Below are 19,076 nucleotides of genomic sequence, written 5' to 3'. Positions count from 1 at the left end.
TTCAGTCTCTCATTTAATGACATTTCATAAAAAGAGTTAACATTTTTTTGAACGTGTTTGAATATGTTTGGGTACTAACTATGTGTCCTAAAACACATTCACCATGTAAACTTGAAAACTCGTATATTTTATAGTTTGGGGATTCTTTAGACCATTTTTATAGTCCATCATGAAACCTTTGTTCACTCATATTCTGCGGATATTCAGTGTCACCAACATAAACATAAAATATCGTACGATACGTCCCTGATAGGGAAAATACTGCATTTTTTTATTTTGGTCCACAGCAAAATAGTGGTTCGATTCTCAGTCAGAGCATAAGGATCATCATCATATTCTTCACATTTTAGGCATAATGTGCCTGTTCCAGTTTCAGAGTTAAAACATCTTGCCATCTTTTAATTGGGCGTCCTTTCTCCTCTTTCCATTTGGTTTGTAATAGAGGAGCTGAAATGGTAGCCGATGTGGTTCCATTTCTACAGTGACTTCATTTGGATGCGTGGCTGGTTGGCAGGGATTTGCTTGGTCTTGCAATAACCAGTTATAAGCAGTGCAGCACAAGGCCAGCAAATCCTCATCAACTGGCCACGCGTCCAAATGAAGTCACGTACATGTTGCTTTCATCTATTTCTACATTGTCTATGAATAAAAAGTGCGACTAAATTCTAGATTTTCTATAAAACTCTTCAGATTAATGCTGAGGTTACAGCAGATAACTGAAACCACGGATACAGATTCTGGGGATTGCTATATACAGAAGCTAAATCTACTATGCATGATATTTTATGAAGCTCCATTTCTTATACATATATTACTTTTCCCTTTCTCTGCCCCTAAAATAATTTAAAATAATTGGGCGCACTTCTTTATCAAATTCGTAATTAACATAGTGTATATGCAATCTTCATTCCCGTTTGCGTCAATTTAATCATGACAGCAATCAACAATAATCTGAGAGAGACTTCATTCTATTTTAATGCAGGTAAGATGGTTGCCTTCTTGTAGCATGGACATATTTTATTTTGAATGGAATGTTAGTAGTAATGACGAGTGATTTTTTTTTTGCAATTGTTTTGCAAATTCTGTGAACAGAAGCTTGCAGCACAACTGTGAATAAAACTGCTTATAGGTAAGGTTTTAAACCTGGTGTACAGCTTGCCCAAGTCAAGTCTGCGAGTGGGGTTATTGGGATGGAATGTAGAGGCAAAAAACAGTTGCCACATAGGTCCCTTGATGCTCAGATTTCAACGTGTGCACATCGTTTAAAATCACTATGGAGCGCACACATTTTTTGTCCTTGTCTTCAATTAAAGCCAAGCTGTGACAACAGTTATCCTGTCTCCCAACCTCACCCCTCATGCAACTTTCTCTCTTACGCCCACACTTGCCAATCAGAATGCCAAACCTCACTGTCGAGAGCGTGTCAAGCAGAAATAGAAGTACAGTCTATTTCAAAGTTACATTACCGCTCTATGAACTGAAGCACAGTAGGAAAACTTTACTGTCGTATGTGACTGTATGGGTCTCCTCTCGTTACCGCCTCCTTTCACTACAGAACTCCAACTTCCCCTCTCGGCTTGCAGACAACTTGGTCGAGCAATAATGTATAACGTCTACTACCTCATTTACTTCTTATGAAAGGAAAAATGAAAAGTTGTTGGGACCACTGAGAATATATTACTTTGCCCTTCTTCCTGGTTTACTACATATCGTGGCATTTAATATATGAGCTATTCACAGCAAAAGTGGTGTAAGTCAAAATTGGGTAATGAGGCTTAAAGTAAAAATTCTGCAAAATACAGCGCAAAGTAGCAATTAATATGTCCTCCTTGCTATCCACTGACTACTAATAGTTTAAATAAACTGAATATTAATTGCTTCTTTGCACTGTATTTTACAAAATGTTTACTTTAACCCTCATTACCCATTTTTGACTTACACCGCTTCTGCTCTTAATGGCTCATATGTATCTCCCATTTAAATTAACTCAAATATAGAGTACTGTTACAATAATTTAAGAGAGAAAAAAATACGCGAGAATGAGAAATTGGTAAAATGTATACCTTTTTATGAGTGTCCGAAGGAAAAAAACCAGGAGCTCTTGAAAAAAATGTACTACTGAAATAACATCTGAAATAGCATTTGAAGACTATAGGAAGAACAAGTTTAGTCCGTTTAATAAAATTTTCACAAAAATTCAACAGCTTGTGTTGTATAACGAGTTGAAATCCCAGAAATAAAGAAATTTAATTTTTCATTTTTACCCTCTTTAAAGTATTTTTTTTTTTAATTTCTCTTTTTACCATACCAACTGATAAAGTTCATTTTCACAAATTCACTGTGATGTGCATTTTATTTATTGCCTTTGGAGCGTAAGCATTCTCATGTATGTATGAGAAATGTAAATTTTATAAAAAATTATATTAAGCAGCACATTCATTGTGTGCAGTGTCGCGGATAAAGAGGTATGATCAGATGAGATGGTTTCGATTATCTACAATTTAAGAATTGGTCTATTTTGTGCATTGTCCCATTGTAAGGCATTCACAAATGACTTCGTAATGTGATATGCATGACTTAAGATAATTTAACTTTTTAACAAATAAAATTTTGACTACCTTAAGTGACCAAAGATTCATTTTATGATCCTGAAGATGGTACAGTATCAAACTATTCCACTTGCTTTCAGTATATTTCTGACACGTTGCATGCATCAGGACAAAATGAAATGATACTGGTTAGTATAAAAGCAATATGTAGCACATACACAATTCTATTTTACTTGAGAACCTGTTTTCGTAATGTCACATACGTACTAACACCAAACCATTCCATTTGCTTTCAGTGTATTTCTGATATTTTGCAATGTAGTATCAGGACGAAAATAGACACAATTTCAGAATCTATTTTCGTAATGTCACATACCAGGATGTTTCTAAACTTGTTCCTGACCTCATATATGTGTAACTTAATGCATAAAACATGCATCGTACTAGAGTATCATTTATTACATTAACTAAAAAATCGTACTGTAAATATACTGAGACAATAGAAAACTACAGCTATTTTATGTTTATGAAGTTTCACTTCAATACTTTCAAGTGACGTTTAAAATTAGTGTTTCATGTTCCATTACCTTGCTGCACGAATGATCAGTAAATAAATATTAAATTAATACTGTTATACCTAGTGTTTATTCAATTGTGTTAAAAAAAATCAACTCAAGATCTAGTTCAGTTGCAATCCCTAGGGAGATCAGAGCAACTCCTAGTGGTCTGCTGGTTACAGCTCTGTCACATACCGACAAAACCATTCCATTTGCTTTCAGTAGACTATATTTCAGATGACATGTTGCATGTAGTAGCCTATCAGGATAAAATGAAAGGATACTGGTTGAGGTAAAAAAAATATGTACCATATACACAATTCTATTTAATTTGAGAACCTATTTTCGTAATGCCACATAGACACAATGAAATGTTAATACTGACATCAGACCCAATATGAGGGCATTAACATTAGATGTTAACCACACTTAACTATACACCATTAACGTTGAATGAAAGACAGTAAATAATCTACTCCAAATCTCTAAACCCATTGTACTTAACGTTATTCTGTTTTGAAATGTACAAATATACAAAGTAACAATTTCCAGTTTTGTATTAAAATTAATCTTACATGTATGCCACTTTAATGTTCTATGATAGTTAATTTACAATTATCTTATTCACATATACATACACAATTCTAAAAACATTCATAATTGGAATGATGTACCACCAATTTTCATTGCTGAAACTCCGTCACTTTACGCTTTCCAATTGATAGTCGTGCCTTGCTGTAAAATTACGAATCATCCATTAGATTTATACACACAACGAAATACAAGCATTAATTCCTCCTTCCTGCCGACCCCCTAGCAAAAAAGACTATAAAACAAAACGTTGGCACAAATTTAAAAGTTATTAAATTTTATTGTCCTGTAATACAGTAATTACTATTTCCACTATGGTAACATACTTATTTCACAATTAAATGGCATAATGATAAGATATGAAAAACTAATTTAACTTAAATATCAAACTAACTTGCTAACAACTTTACTTACCCACTCCTTTGAAATGAGCATAATTGTTCTATTTGAAAGCTTTGGTCCTATCAAAGGGTTCATCTGCGACATGTAGCAACACAACCAACTGAAAAATAAGTTGTGAAATCAGAGTTTTATCACAAAGATAAAATAAAAATCGGTGATTCTGATTTTCGCATTAATTACATTAATTCATAATCGGTGAGCGCTTCCGCACAGGGGCAGTGGCATTTCCTCTTAAGGTTAGAGCCCAGTATAGGTGTGTGTGTGTATTAATCGAAAAAAAATATCATATAAACATGCGTCCTATTCTAAATATTTTCTAGCCCCTAATTTTCGATTAATACACACACAAACCTAAACTGGGCTCTAATCTTAGAGGAAATGCAACTGCCCCTGTACGGAAGCGCGCCCCAAGGTTGTTAAAGTTTAAAATATATATATATATATATTTGACGATTAAATACACATACTATAATGATCATATTAGCTTTGGCAATCTAAAGTTAAATGGTGTAAACTCAATAATATAGGTAACAGTAATTTACTAATCGAATAAACTCATTAGGAAAAGGACCACTCTATCAATATAACAATTAACCAATAGCAATAGTAATGAACTTACAATAACCAACAAGTTGCTGCAGTCAGCATTAATACCACTTGCAGTATTCTGTAAAGAAAATGATAAATTGTCAGTATACTTCTGTCTCAAGACTAATAATGTTGTTTGATAAGCACTGTGTAGTTATTTGCAGGAATGTTGCAATTAATCACACTTTAGTATAGCTGCTATAACTGCATTATATTACTCTCCTTTTCGAACTACTGTCCTATATCACCAAGACATGATTGGGAGTCTGAAAAGCCAACTTATAAAATTCCAGGTTGGCTCTTATATTAAAGCTGTTTTGCCTGTTTTACTAATTATATAGGGCTGAAAATAAACTTAGAAATAATTACAAACCTACTAACATTGTAATGTCGTTATTTCCTACAAAATGAGTATATGCACATAACGAATTATGCTAGCCAACCCTGTATCTATTATTATCTCGAAAAAGTAGAATTCCTTAAAATATTTACAATAATAACATTTTTATACTACTATTATGGATGTGTATACCTGCAAGGCTATTACTCACCCTCTATTTGGACCCTTCGGAATCACAAATGGTAATACTATACCAACAACTGCCCACAAGACAGTAAATATTATAACAGGTATGGCCGAGAGGGCCATTTTTATTGCAATTTAATTAATTTAAAGGTATAACAAAATTATCTCGACGCTTATTCCACCTGAACTTCGACAAGTAGATCACCTATCATCTGCTATCACATGATTTAAAACACGTTCAGTTATTCTACAGTTTACGTCATTTGAGCGCGTTCATTGTGTGTATAAAATAATCTTTGACTTGAAAACCATTGAATTGTAAAACTACATGGAAGAACTGAACAGCATTTGTCAGTGAAGAGAGTGAAAACGACAAACGACAGGTTAAAAAATTTCGAATTCGAGGCACATTAAACTTTAGGTTAGGTGAGGGATAATAGCAGTTACTGTTTTATTTAATTTTGCGCTTTATTTTTTATAGGTATAATAGTATATTGATTACGCTACGGAAAGAACTGTTTAATACAAAGACATTTGACTAAAAAGTAGGTTCAAAGTATCATTTTTATTGAAAGGTTGTTCGTAAAATTACGTAAAGTACAGAATTAAAATAATTTAGATTCTGCAATTTATCCGCATACATCGCCGATTTTTTAATTAAATATATAATTTATTTAGGAATCACAGAAGCAATAGGTACGTGTAAGTCCATCAAAATAGGCCACACCGGTTTCTGAATACAATTACACGGCAATATAAAAGCATAATCACTAAATGTAACAGCATGCAATTTTTTTTAGCTTGTTAAGTTTGAAATGTGAAATACAAAATATGGATTGTGACAATTTCTACTGGATGGATTGATTAGCTCGAATAGGATAGTGAACCTGACGTTTACTTGGGCTAAACTAGCGCTGAGGTAGTTCTCTTCGTACTCCGCCTATACACTTTCCATATACGAATCTGTGACAGGTTAGGTTTGGTTAGTTTGGGAGAAACTAGCACCGAGTTTGTTCCGATGATTTCGGAATGGAAAATCCATCATTACATTACCTTATTAACATCAGAAAACAAGAAATCACCAGTATTTGTCCAGTACATACGTAAGGCATAATCAAAGTCTAAACTAACCTAACCTAAACTAACCTAACCTAAACTAACCTGTCACAGATTCGTATATGTAAGGCATAATGAAAGCCTAAAATAACCTAATCTACCTAACCTGTCACCAGATTCATATATGCAAGGCTGGTGTGAAACTTTCATAATGCCACCAAAGCTATGTTGGTATTACAGAGGAGACAGTTGAAGAGTACGAGGAAGAAACTCAGCGCTAGTTTAGCCGGGGAATGTGACAGATACAGGTTAGGTTATTTCACATATTTCTCGGGTTTACGTCACTTAAATATCCACGGAACTAACCCACTAACCTTGTCACATACCTTGTAAAAGACCAGCAGTCACTTGCTAATTACCAAAAATAATATTATAGTTTGGTTCTGATTCAGTTCCCTTAATTAGAACGTTCCTTCTCTTGCCCCAAACAAATGTCAAATTTTCACTGATGTGAAGCGTTCTCAAATAACTTACATTGCCGTGATTCTAAAAGGTTAAGAAGTAACTATTTCAGAAATTTGGCAAATATTTTAAATGTAATTAGTATGAAACCTAACTTAATTTAGTCTACTCCATGTATTCAAGCCCAACCTAACTGAACTCATCTCAGTTTAGTGCTTCTAATAGTGAATGTTTTGTAAATACATTTCATATCATTTTCAGATACATAAAAATGTTGCGTCATGCATCATTTACTTCAGCAAGATGCTTTCGTGGAAGCATTGGAAGTGTAGCATTCTATTCGTCACAAGGTCCTAAAGTTGCAGTGGTACGTTGTGAAACTCTCAGAATTATATGACAATATTTAAGTTAAAATAAGAAATAGAAATAGGATCTCAGATTTGAGACAAATGAATGGTAATACTATTATGGAAAGTTTGTGATATAGATCAGGGCCACCAGTGTATCTACTGGTAATCAAAATACCGAAAAAGTAGCTAATTTAAGCAATTGGCAATGAAAGTAGCGAAATGTAACAATTTTTATAACCTGAGTAAATAAAGGTAACGAAAATTCAATACTGAATTTGTTAAAGAGCTGCAGTTGAAGAAGCAAATCCTACTAGATGGGAAAAATCTAGGAATTGCAGTCATTTGATTTGGAAATCAAAGTATTTCAGAAATGCGTTTGGTGCAATAGTGGACTGTAAAGAATTGTGTTGTTTTTCTTTATAGTGTATTATCACAGTCTAAAATATACAGTCACGAAGCTCAATATGTAGGGAATATACATCCATAGATAGTTGCTGACCACTAGGATCGCTACTATCGCCTCATCACAGACAATGCGAAATAGTACCAGCACAGTCTATTGTTCCTACTACTCTCATCATCTCAAGCTTCGTGACTGTATATACTAGGCTGTGGTATTACTATAGTACTGTTTTAACTATTTTTCTTACGGGTGGGTGAAGTGTAATTGTTTGAAAGGGAAGATATGTTTTCATGCTAACCAACAGAAGGTAACTAAAAGGTACCAGTAATCAATTTTTATTTCTAGCTTTCCCTAGACACCATGGTCACTGATTTGATCTCAGGTTAATGAACGAGACTCATGGTCAGAGGTTGCACTCGAGTAGAGTTCGAATCTCGCTTGGGCCAATTGGCAGATTCATATTGCCAAATACTATTTCACTATCACCAACCCCACTGATGCAAAATAACCTCATAATGGACATAAAGTCGTCGTATAACCAATAAAAAAAGACCATTAGTAGATTGGTTTCTAATTTTGTATTCCATTGCATTACTTTTTAGCATCATTGTTTCTTTGTTGTAGGTGATGCTTGGTTGTCATGTAGTTTTAGAATAATTCTGATGTCGTTCCAGGTTCTTTCAGGCTCTGGTGTTTATGATGGCAGTGAAATCCACGAGGCGTCATCAGTTCTCATGCATTTGACACGAGCAGGAGCTGTTCCACAATGTTATGCACCAGATATCCCTCAGATGCATGTTATAAACCACGCCAAGGTATTAGGACCTACATCAATGCCTTAATTAAACTGTACAGTTGTACAGGTTGCAAATCGAACTGTTTATAAAAAGAACTAATATTACTTTTGGGCGTGCTTCCATACAGGGGCAGTTGCATTTCTCTAAGGTTAGAACCCAGTTTAGGTGTGTGTATTAATAAAAAAAATGTCATATAAACTTGCGTCGTATTCTCAATATTTTCTAGCCCCTAATTTTCGATTAACACACACACACCTAAACTGAGCTCTAATCTTAGAGGAAGTGTCACTGCCCCTGTATGGAAGCGCACCCTTACTTTTTCTCTTGTAATTTATTTAACTATTTAAATATTGATTCTTCATAACTTAACGACACTTTTAAACTGTAACAAGTAATTAGTATAAACAAGTGAGTTGTTTAAAACAAAAAATGTAAAAGGAAGAGAAAAAATTTTGAAATTAGATTACTTGTAATTAATCTTCTCCAGAACTATTTCGTGGAATTCAAATACCACAGATTCTGCCAAGACTCATATTATTGCGCTCTGTGAAACACCTTCAGTTACTGGCCATTAAATCATTGCAGTTTCGTCTTTTGTCATAGCAACATACTGGAGAAGAAATATAAATATGTACATACAATATCCTAATCTATACTGATTAGTGCGGTGAGTAATAAACATTCTGTGAGCAGTGTAAGTTTGAGAATCAAAGGGCTGTCAGCATTAACCGTTTGAGTGGGACTACCTGCTCTTGCATACTGCACGTGTGCAATGAACAGTGCTCTTGCAGAAAGGGCACGAGTTGGTCACCGCTGATCTGGTAGAAAGTAGTTCAATTGTCGACTCAAAAACTGGAAACTATTAATTTGTGTACTAATTACAGAAGGGTGTGAAGATTTGTTTTTTACTAGGGTGCTCCAGCAGAGGGAGAGAAGAGAAATGTACTGGCTGAATCTGCTAGAATTGCCCGCGGAAATGTTCTTCCAATTACTGAATTATCTGCATCCTCTGCAGAAGCTGTGGTTTTCCCTGGTGGCTTTGGCGCAGCAAAAAATTTGTGAGTATTTTAACACTGATGACGTTTTATTAAGAAATCTGTAACTTAATTCGTTATTCCTCTTCTTTTATTATTATTAATGTACATAGATAGACGACAGCATGCAAAAAACTACTTTCTCGTTGTCAGTAATACTGAAAACGTGTATTTCTACGAAAATATCGAAATGGATTTTGTGCAGCATCACAATACTACTTTTTTCATAAACAAGTAAAAAGAAAACATTTGTTAATGACTTTGATATTGTGAAAGTGATGTACAAATTGAAAATGGGTCACATTCCTGCCATCTATCTTCAATATGCGGAAACCGAATCACACAAATGAAGTGGGTGAGCAGTAGATACACAAAAACAAACAAACACGCACGCACCCCCCCCCCCCAAATTCTACTTTTTATTACTAATGGCAGATACTGGACTGTTCGTCATTTACTCATATGAAGCCAGTTGTGTAGACCAATTTACAGAGTCATTGACCGGGGTATGCCATAGGAGGCTGACGTTATACTCGTGTTGAGATGAGATGTTGGAGATTCGTTGGGCACATGGACCTCTCAGAGAAAATCCCTTTGTTACTTTGAGCATGGACTTGCCCAACATAAGTTATAAATCAGGAGTATGTCGGGGATCGAACCCGGGTACACAGGATTATAAATCCAGCATTCTAGTCACCAGACTAAAATGTTAGGGATGTTAAATGTAGATGTATAATAGTAGTATACATAAATGAGCTAAATTGTATTTGAGTAGATGTAATTTAATGTTTTTGTAATACAGTAAAATCCCGATAAGACGCTGTTCAAGGGACCAGGTATAAACTGCATATTAACCGGGACCGCATATTAGATGGGTATACTAATTTTGACTTATATACAGTATCTATTAGCATTGTTCTTTATTGAAATACATGATTCATGAAAGGTAATATAGTATTACTCCATTATGTAATTACTGTACTGTACGTCAAAGACATTTGCAATATGTACTGTACTTAATTCTTTCGGAAAAAAAAAAGTCATTTATAGTTGTTTGCCGTGTGCGTGTTCTCCAAGTCCTCATGTTTACCACACTTCAGTTTCTGCGATTACATCCTCCCGACGACGTTGCAACTGTAGTGATTGAGTCGCGATTTTTTATTATCGTTCTTAATATCGATGATGGGATTCCTAATGAATCAGAGAGTTGTTTCTGAGTAAGAGTACTGTTCTCATCATACTTTCGTAAGATTTCCAATTTTTCCGACACAGAAAGCGCCTTTTTGTTTAACACTCATTGTAATCACATTCACAGACACTTCAATACACTAAAGGACAACAAACTGCCCAGAAAAATTTCCAGAATTTTATTACGGCCGAGTGAGGAATGCTGTTTGAGAGAGAGGGTTAGCAAGAGGGTGAGGTATTGTAACTGTATGTAGGCTTTAAGCGTTCAGATAAAGAGTTGAATAAGAGAGCGTAACAAGAGGGTGGGGTATACTAAAGTATGAAGGTTTAAATGTGCAGGTAAAGGGTCAAATACCAATACTTTTCAGGTTAATAGCACCAGTGAGTTCAGTCACCAAGATGTTTCATTGCTGTTACAGTACATTGCTGAAAATTACATCGAAAATATTCCACAAAAACAGCGTATTATGCGGGACTTGAGCGCAACAAACAGGGTATTTTATAAAAGCGTTATATATGAAATGTGCAGGGACCGGACAAAAAAGCATATTACGTGGGATAGTGTAATAAGCAGGCGCATCTTATCGAGGTTCTACTGTACTTCTTTTTTTTATATTGGAATCATAAAATTAAAAAAAAAAAAAACTTCAGTATAAATTTCGAGTTCATTGCCAGTTTATGTTTTTGATTTCATTTTTACAGAAATTATGTTTTTTTTTGTTCTTATTTTTCAAGTGACAAGGCCCTGTGGCCTGTTACGATCTCGTGGTTGAATTTTCAACACAGCGTTTTATGGGATGACATAGAGATCTCTTCCTGTTTGGACAATAGAGTAAAACATGGCTTTTGGGATTCTATTTGTGCACATGCAATTCAGGTGATTTATTCATTTGTTCTTATAATGTTGTATGAGATGCATTACAGGTTCTAATTGTACTTCTTCCATTACATCCTTAATATGTTTATGATCCCATTTGCTATATCCTGCTGTGTCTGTCATAAATTTAATTACATTAGCTGTTATTAAGATAAACAAATTATTAAACTGGAATTTTGTTTTAATGTTCTTCTATATTTATTAAATAATATTTTGCTCTTAATTGTGTTGTGGTATTCTTGAACATAGCTTCATTCTGAAACGAGAAAGAAAAGATACTTATTTACATATTATGTTATTGATCTGATTTTTTGTAGGAGTGACTTTGCTGTAAATGGCTCATCTTGCAAAGTAAATTCAGATGTTGAGAGAGTACTGAAGGATTTCCGTAATGCTAAGAAACCAATAGGCCTGTGCTGTATTGCTCCAATATTGGCAGCAAAAGTGTTCGACAAGGTCACAATTACACTTGGCAAAAGAGGTGAGTTTAAATAGGCTACTATTATAACAAACTAGTCTATGGTGGCATATATATATCGCGAGAAATAAAGTGTGTATATCATAGATCATCTGTCTAAAATGCTTTTGAGGTAAAGTTTTTTGAAACATCACTCAATTCAAATACCAGTGTGATTTATTATTAATTTTTTTAAGTATACTTCGAAAGCTTCTGTTTAGAATTTTGCTGTAACTATCTGATAATCAGCAGCAATTTTCAGTATATAAATCTTTGTAAAATATAGTATGTCCTTTTCTTCACTTTAATTTCTGAAACTGTACATTTTTCAATTTCATTCCTATCAGAGCTGTTGGAGACGCAGTCACTTTGTTACAGAATATTTAGTAATATTATGCATCTTATACTATTCTTCGTACTTCTGCAGCATTTTTACTAACCTACACATCAAACTTAACTGCCACTATTTTGAAATGTTATTTACGGAATGACTATAGAATACAGGTAAGAAAAAACTGTGATGTAATGTTGCGAGAAATCATGGCCCACTGTACAGATAAGTTTGTGAAGTAATAATGCAAGATTCAAATATTAAGGTAAATGGTGAAGGCCACCATGAATCGAAGTTCGGGAAAGTACCATGAAGGAAAATGTGTTGAAGGCCAATGAGTATTCGATAGAATCAATCAAATTACCAAACAACAATTTTTTTGGTCCAGGGAAAATATTCTTTCATTTGTTGTTTTTTTGGTGCATGTGAAAGTAGGCCTACTTTTTTTTGGTTCAGGGAAAATATTCTCCTTTCATTCGTTGATTCTTTTTTATGTAAGGAATGTACAAAGTTTTGGTCCAGGGAAAATACTCTTCTTTATTTGCTGATTCAACACATTACACATTTTCAGCTTTATATTTTGCAACATCAGTTAACAATGAAATTTAGCGTCACTCCTTTTATTGTCCCTCTACTGATAGGTGCTTTTTTCCTCCAGCTCGATATTGAATGGTCATTAATACCAAAACAGTTTGCTTATCTGTATTCTAGAGTCTAATCTTATTTACAATATAACCTTCATTTAGAAAATAACTGTGGGTCGGCCTGGGTGGTGCAATCGGTACAGTGCTGGCTTCTGTGTCCGAGGTTGCGAGTTCGATCCTGGCCCAGGTCGATGGCATTTAAGTGTGCTTAAATGCGACAGCTCATATCAACAGACTTGCTGGCATGTAAAAGAACTTCTGCGGGACAAAATTCCAGCACACTGGTGACGCTGATATAACCTTGGTAGTTGCGAGTGTCGTTAAATAAAACATAATTTTAAACAACTGTGGAACATGAGACTTGATTTACAGTACATAGTTATAATAACAGTTATGACTGTAATGTGCAGCATTGTAAAAATATTGTTTCACAATTCTTCATACAGACTTTGTACTGCAGTTCCTCTTCTTTATTCCTTTCCATAGAGGAACGTAAAAGCTAGCATTGCAGCCTCTAGTGGACTCATTGTGCCTTACCATTTCTGTATTGAAAATGATGTATGAAATCCGAACAGTCGTGTTTTTGTAGATATCATGTAGGTGTGTGATGCCATTTTTTTGATTCAGCCTGCATGACTTAATTTTCCGATGGAGTCCCACTAGAGTGCTTTTGCCATCTCCGGGATTCGAACCCGGATCCGCACATACTGAGCTTAATACAAAGGATTATAAATTGAAACATATTTTGGAGTTTATTATATTTATTTTTGTGTTATTTTATAGATGATGGTAAAGGAAAATGGCCGCATGCTAGTGCGATTGATGCTGCTTGTGATATGGGTGCTAATGTTGTTGACAAGGTAAGAATTTATGTAATAATAAGAAACATGTTAGACCAGGTTAACTAGGATATAAAGCAGAGAATAAGTTCAGAATTAGGCTTTTGAGTATTTCATCATGTCATGGAATTTGATATTCCCAACATTTTCTAACTACATACAGGTTCCATCATCAGGACAAATAAGTAAGATCAGAGGGGTCATTTACTCTGTTGAGTTCGTTACGCCAGGCTAATCTGGACAACTGAGTTAAGAAGAATTTCAGTTGATGAGCTTAGTGAGTGATAACATATTCTCGTGATATCAAGGTTGTATACAGGCAGAAGGACGACACTTTCAACATCTACTGCATGGCAGATTTCACAGTCTAATCCATTTCTGCTTCCGCCATTGTAGGCAGCATTTTACCAGCTGAATCCCGACCTTTCGACCAGGGCCAGATCTTGTGTTACAGCAGCCATATTTATTAAGTATCCTTTATGAGAAATGGAAGATATGTAATGGAGAAATTATCCCAATGGATTAGGATGCATGCCAGGCTAATAACAATTGTCACTTCCAATAGATAACATAAGTAAGACTTACACTGCCAATTTAATGTGTGTGTGTCCATAGGTTAGAATACATAGATATCGCACAGTTCAACTTACTTACTTACTTACAAATGGCTTTTAAGGAACCCGCAGGTTCATTGCCGCCCTCACATAAGCCCGCCATCGATCCCTATCCTGTGCAAGATTAATCCAGTCTCTATCAACATATCCCACCTCCCTCAAATCCATTTTAATATTATCCTCCCATCTACGTCTCGACCTCACCAAAGGTCTTTTTCTCTCTGGTCGCCCAACTAACACTCTATATGCATTTCTGGATTCGCCCATACATGCTACATGCCCTGCCCACCTCAAACGTTTGGATTTAATGTTCCTAATTATGTCAGGTGAAGAATACAATGTGTGCAGTTCTGCATTGTGTAACTTTCTCTATTCTCCTGTAACTTCACCTCTCTTAGCCCCAAATATTTTCCTAAGAACCTTATTCTGAGACACCCTTAATCTCTGTTCCTCTCTCAGAGTGAGAGTCCAAGTTTCACAACCATACAGAACAACCGGTAATATAACTGTTTTATAAATTCTAACTTTCAGATTTTTTACAGCAGACTAGATGACAAAAGCTTCTCAACCGAATAATAACAGGCATTTCCCATATTTATTCTGCATTTAATTTCCTCCCAAGTGTCATTTACTGTATATTTGTTACTGTTGCTCCAAGATATTTGAATTTTTCCACCACTTCGAAGGATAAATCTCCAATTTTTATGTTATGTTTCCATTTTGCACAATATTCTGGTCACGAGACATAATCATATACTTTGTCTTTTCGGGATTTACTTCCAAACCTATCGCTTTACTTGCTTCAAGTAAAATTTCCGTGTTTTCCCTAATCGTTTGTGGATTTTCTCCTAAAATATTCACGTCATCCGCATAGACAAGAAACTGATGTAACCCATTCAATTCCTAACCCTGTCTGTTATCCTGAACATTCCTAATGGCATATTCTAGAGCAAAGTTAAAAAGTAAAAAAGTAAAGGTGATGGTGCATCAACACTGTTTAAAAATATTTATTATTATTATTATTATTATTATTATTATTATTATTATTATTATTATTATTATTATTATTATTATTATTATTATTATTATTATTATTACTTATGGCTTTTAAGGAACCCGGAGGTTCTTTTCGAAATGAGGCCGCAGGTCAAGTGAAGTAATTCCATGAGCGAAATAAAATAATTTTTAACATGTGTGTAGTGCACTGTTTTTAAACAGCCATTTGTCCATGCTGGTATAGAGAGAATTCTTTCAACTTCTCCACTGTTTTAATTCACCACATTATAATAGTGAAACTACATCACATTAAAAGTAAGCAGTGACCTACCTCAGTGGTAGAGTGTTCGACTGCAAATTGAGATATCCCTGGTTAATTATATCTAATTCCTAATTGTTTCATATGATGATCAATATAATAGTTGTTGAAGCAATTTATTTAATTAGTGTACGTTTGTTAATCAACAATCATTTTTAAAAGTAGGCCTACCATTGTTTGAACTGTTTTATTGGTCTGTTGAGATAGCTACCTTATGATATCTGATGGAAAGTATTTGACAGTCGTCACAAACAGTTGAAAATCAGCGTTAAAAACACTTTGTGCACTAGTGTTAAAAGTATTTTTTGCATACAACCATATAATAGTAGATTTTTAACATGCGTGCATAGCATTAAAAGATCTGCTTTTAGGAACGACTAAGAAAAGGTTCTTTATGCTTGCAGCATTCATATTACTAGTGTGGCTTCACGTATAACAAAAGAATGATTTTAATATTAAACAAAGTTACAATAATTTAGTCGGAAATATTTTATTTATATAGCTGTAAACTTAGTTTTACATATTCTAATAGTCTCTTTGCTGACAGTGGTATTTGTTAATGTAAAAATTCGAATGTGTAATGTTATGCAGACCTTTATAATATCAAGATGACCTCGATCTATTCATTTCGGAAAAACCTACTAACAACCTCTTACCATATTGAACATTGTAAAAGTCTTAAATTGTACTTGAGTGTCGTATTCATGACGTGGATTTTTAAGTACTTTAACATGCCATTTACCTATTTCACTTGAGGATATGTGTCAGAGAAAGAGCAATATGTAATATGTTACTAGTCAGCGATGTATGCAATGGAGGGAGAAAGGAACTGGCCCGTATCCCGTTATCTCCTGGCTTAGTTGCTTTATGAGTGATGCCTTATTGGTGTCACTTATGAGTAGACATCGGATGTTTAGGAAAATGCCTATTTTATTTGAATGTTCGTATTTAAAGACTTTTAGTAAATGTGCACGAATCATGAGAAATGAAGCATTTTGATGAAGTTTGATCTTGCCTTTTTATTTTTTGCCTTTTACGCCTTTTTTTACTTTAATATGTACTTTTTTTTTGCCCTTTTCTTACTATTATATGTACCTCTTTTGTCTTTTTCTTTGTATGACTACTCACTCAACAATATTGCATTTATTTCTGTGTTCGAAACTACGTAGGGAAATTGCAGTTCTTATAGTAGCCATAGATATGGGACCTCTTTTGCAATACAGTGTTGTTGTTTTGCTTATTCTGGAATCGACCTTGTCCTTACCCAGCACTCCTGCCTGATTCCAGCACTGACCTACCCCATTAATTCCTGGCTTAGTTGCCTCATGAGTGATGCCTTATTGGTGTCACTTGTGAAGTTCAAACCTGTCTTCATACGGTTGACTAAACAAAAACAAACATCAGTTATTAGTCGAATACATGAAGTGTTGGATTTCCACGCTGATAAACCGGTTTCAAATCCCAGTGGGTCCAACTATAATTTTGTGGTGGACGAAGATGGTGCTTGCTGGTAGGACTTCACAGCTCTACCAACGTCTCATTATTGTTACATTAATCGTCACACTGATTTTGTCCAATAAATGTGACAGAAGTTTGTGCGTTAATCTTAAAAAGTTGCTTGTTGTTTATTGTAACTCATTACATACGTGAAGTTGTGGATGGATAAGTACAAGTGAAACAAGTCTATAGAACATAGGAACTACTTTTCCAGTGTACTTTGTTAAGTTACTTATGGTCTTATGGATGTTTACTTTATGAATTATGGGTGATTCAATATAATTTCAATGTCTTGTATTGCCCAATTTTTGTTGTTTTTAGAGCCTTTTTAGGCGCCTAAAATACCATTTTTTAGTGCCTTTACTTCCGATGTCTACTTATGAGGTTCAAACCTGCCTTCGGACATTTGACTAAAAAACCTTGATTTTCAGACGATGAAAGAGTAATGGAACAGAGAAAAATTCTCTCCGGCGCCGGAATTTGAACCCGGGTTTTCAGCTCTACGTGCTGATGCTTTATCCACTAAGCCACACTGGATACCCACCCCGGCGTCGGACAGAATCGTCTCAGATTAAGTTCCAACTCTTGGGTTCCCTCTAGTGGCCGCCCTCTGCACTACGTCATAGATGTCTATGAATGTAGGACCGGAGTCCACACATGTGCTGAGGTGCACTCGTTATGAGTGACTAGTTGGTCGGGATCTGATGGAATAAGCGCCGTCTTAAATCACGAAGTGATTTACGCATATCATATATATATTATCCGGTGTGGCTTAGTGGATAAAGCATCAAAACGTAGAGCTGAAAACCCGGGTTCAAATCCCGGCGCTGGAGAGAATTTTTTTTCTCCGTTCCATTACTCATTCATTGTACGATGACGCAGAATATCTGCATGGAAATATCATATGTACTTCGGTACATTAAAATAATGTATATATGATATGCGTAAATCACTTCGTGATTTAAGACGGCACTTATTCTGTCGGATCCTGACCAACTAGTCACTCATAACGAGTGCACCTCAGCACATGTGTGGACTCCAGTCCTACGTTCATAGACATCTATGACGTAGTGCAGAGGGCGGCCACTAGAGGGAACCCAAGAGTTGGAACTTAAACTGAGACGATTCTGTCCGACGCCGGGGTGCATATCTGGTGTGGCTTAGTGGATAAAGCATCAGCATGTAGAGCTGAAAACTCTGGTTCAAATCCCGGCGCCGGAGAGAATTTTTCTCCGTTCCATCATATGATGACGCAGAATATCTGCATGGAAATATCATATGTACTTCGGTACATTAAAATAATATATATACTTGATTTTCAGGGTGTAAATGAGATTGCAGTTGATGACAAGAATCTCATTGTAACCACACCAGCCTTCATGTATGAAGGGCAGTTTCATGAAATCTATGATGGCATTGGAAATATGGTGAAGAAGGTAGTGGAGCTTATCAAGCGTTGATTTCAACGAGAAGATCGTGCGTGATGTGTTCCCTGCTCTAGAGTGGTGATGGCTCCATGTGTTGCAGGTCCTGGAGACTGGTTTGTAAAAGATTTTATGTCCTTATAGAGCTATATAACTTTACAATATTGTATGAAAAACATTAACAGTGAATAAATCATGGAATTTATAAATACTTTATTGTTATTTGTGCTATTATCGTTGTTTTATAATGGTGTGAATAATGACTGGTGTAATTTTTTTTTTTTTCTCAGGCTTCCCAATATAACCCAGATATTCCTTTATTGCTTTTACTTTCGAGTTTTACAAACAAATAAAATTCATTTAATATGACAACTTTTCGGACCAGATCATGATCTAGTGGTCAGAGCTTCTGGCTATAGTTCATGAGGTTCCGGGTTCTATTCCCGGTTAGAGCACAGGAATTTTTCCTTAAAGGGGATTATTCCTGTGTTTGTCCATGTCTTGGAATTTAGGTTAAGTTTAGATTTAAGACCTCTCCTGGTGCCACATAATCATAATCATCCTATCATATCATT

At 35.2% G+C, this 19,076-nt stretch overlaps 2 protein-coding genes across 2 annotated transcripts; one reads left to right on the top strand and one right to left on the bottom strand.

The window, feature by feature from the left end:
* Positions 1-3,412: 3,412 nt before the first annotated feature.
* On the bottom strand, positions 3,413-5,451 carry LOC138696571 (V-type proton ATPase subunit e 2-like). Its single transcript, XM_069821700.1, has 4 exons — positions 5,239-5,451; positions 4,719-4,766; positions 4,112-4,199; positions 3,413-3,841 (listed from the first exon to the last, which is right to left on the bottom strand). Exons 1-4 carry the CDS (start codon positions 5,334-5,336, stop codon positions 3,812-3,814), a joined length of 264 nt encoding a protein of 87 aa, XP_069677801.1. The 5' UTR covers positions 5,337-5,451; the 3' UTR covers positions 3,413-3,811.
* A 52-nt stretch (positions 5,452-5,503) lies between these two features.
* Positions 5,504-18,712, top strand: LOC138696570 (glutamine amidotransferase-like class 1 domain-containing protein 3, mitochondrial). Its single transcript, XM_069821699.1, has 7 exons — positions 5,504-5,639; positions 6,993-7,098; positions 8,159-8,299; positions 9,194-9,339; positions 11,698-11,861; positions 13,596-13,672; positions 18,400-18,712. Exons 2-7 carry the CDS (start codon positions 7,003-7,005, stop codon positions 18,535-18,537), a joined length of 762 nt encoding a protein of 253 aa, XP_069677800.1. The 5' UTR covers positions 5,504-5,639; positions 6,993-7,002; the 3' UTR covers positions 18,538-18,712.
* Positions 18,713-19,076: the final 364 nt, after the last annotated feature.

The sequence above is a fragment of the Periplaneta americana genome, chromosome 3 (assembly GCF_040183065.1).
Source record: "Periplaneta americana isolate PAMFEO1 chromosome 3, P.americana_PAMFEO1_priV1, whole genome shotgun sequence".
Classification (NCBI taxonomy): Eukaryota; Metazoa; Arthropoda; class Insecta; order Blattodea; family Blattidae; genus Periplaneta; species Periplaneta americana.
This window is presented reverse-complemented; position numbering and strand designations above follow the sequence as displayed.

Excerpts from the sequence above, each read along its gene's own strand:
- LOC138696571 (XM_069821700.1), bottom strand. The coding sequence starts at position 5,336 with ATGGCCCTCTCGGCCATACCTGTTATAATATTTACTGTCTTGTGGGCA. Across the intron at positions 4,200-4,718 it reads GCAGCAACTTGTTGGTTATT|TTGGTTGTGTTGCTACATGT; the intron begins GTAAGTTCATTA and ends CTTATTTTTCAG. Across the intron at positions 3,842-4,111 it reads TGCTCATTTCAAAGGAGTGG|CAAGGCACGACTATCAATTG; the intron begins GTAAGTAAAGTT and ends GTAATTTTACAG.
- LOC138696570 (XM_069821699.1), top strand. The coding sequence starts at position 7,003 with ATGTTGCGTCATGCATCATTTACTTCAGCAAGATGCTTTCGTGGAAGC. Across the intron at positions 7,099-8,158 it reads AAGGTCCTAAAGTTGCAGTG|GTTCTTTCAGGCTCTGGTGT; the intron begins GTACGTTGTGAA and ends ATGTCGTTCCAG. Across the intron at positions 11,862-13,595 it reads AATTACACTTGGCAAAAGAG|ATGATGGTAAAGGAAAATGG; the intron begins GTGAGTTTAAAT and ends GTTATTTTATAG.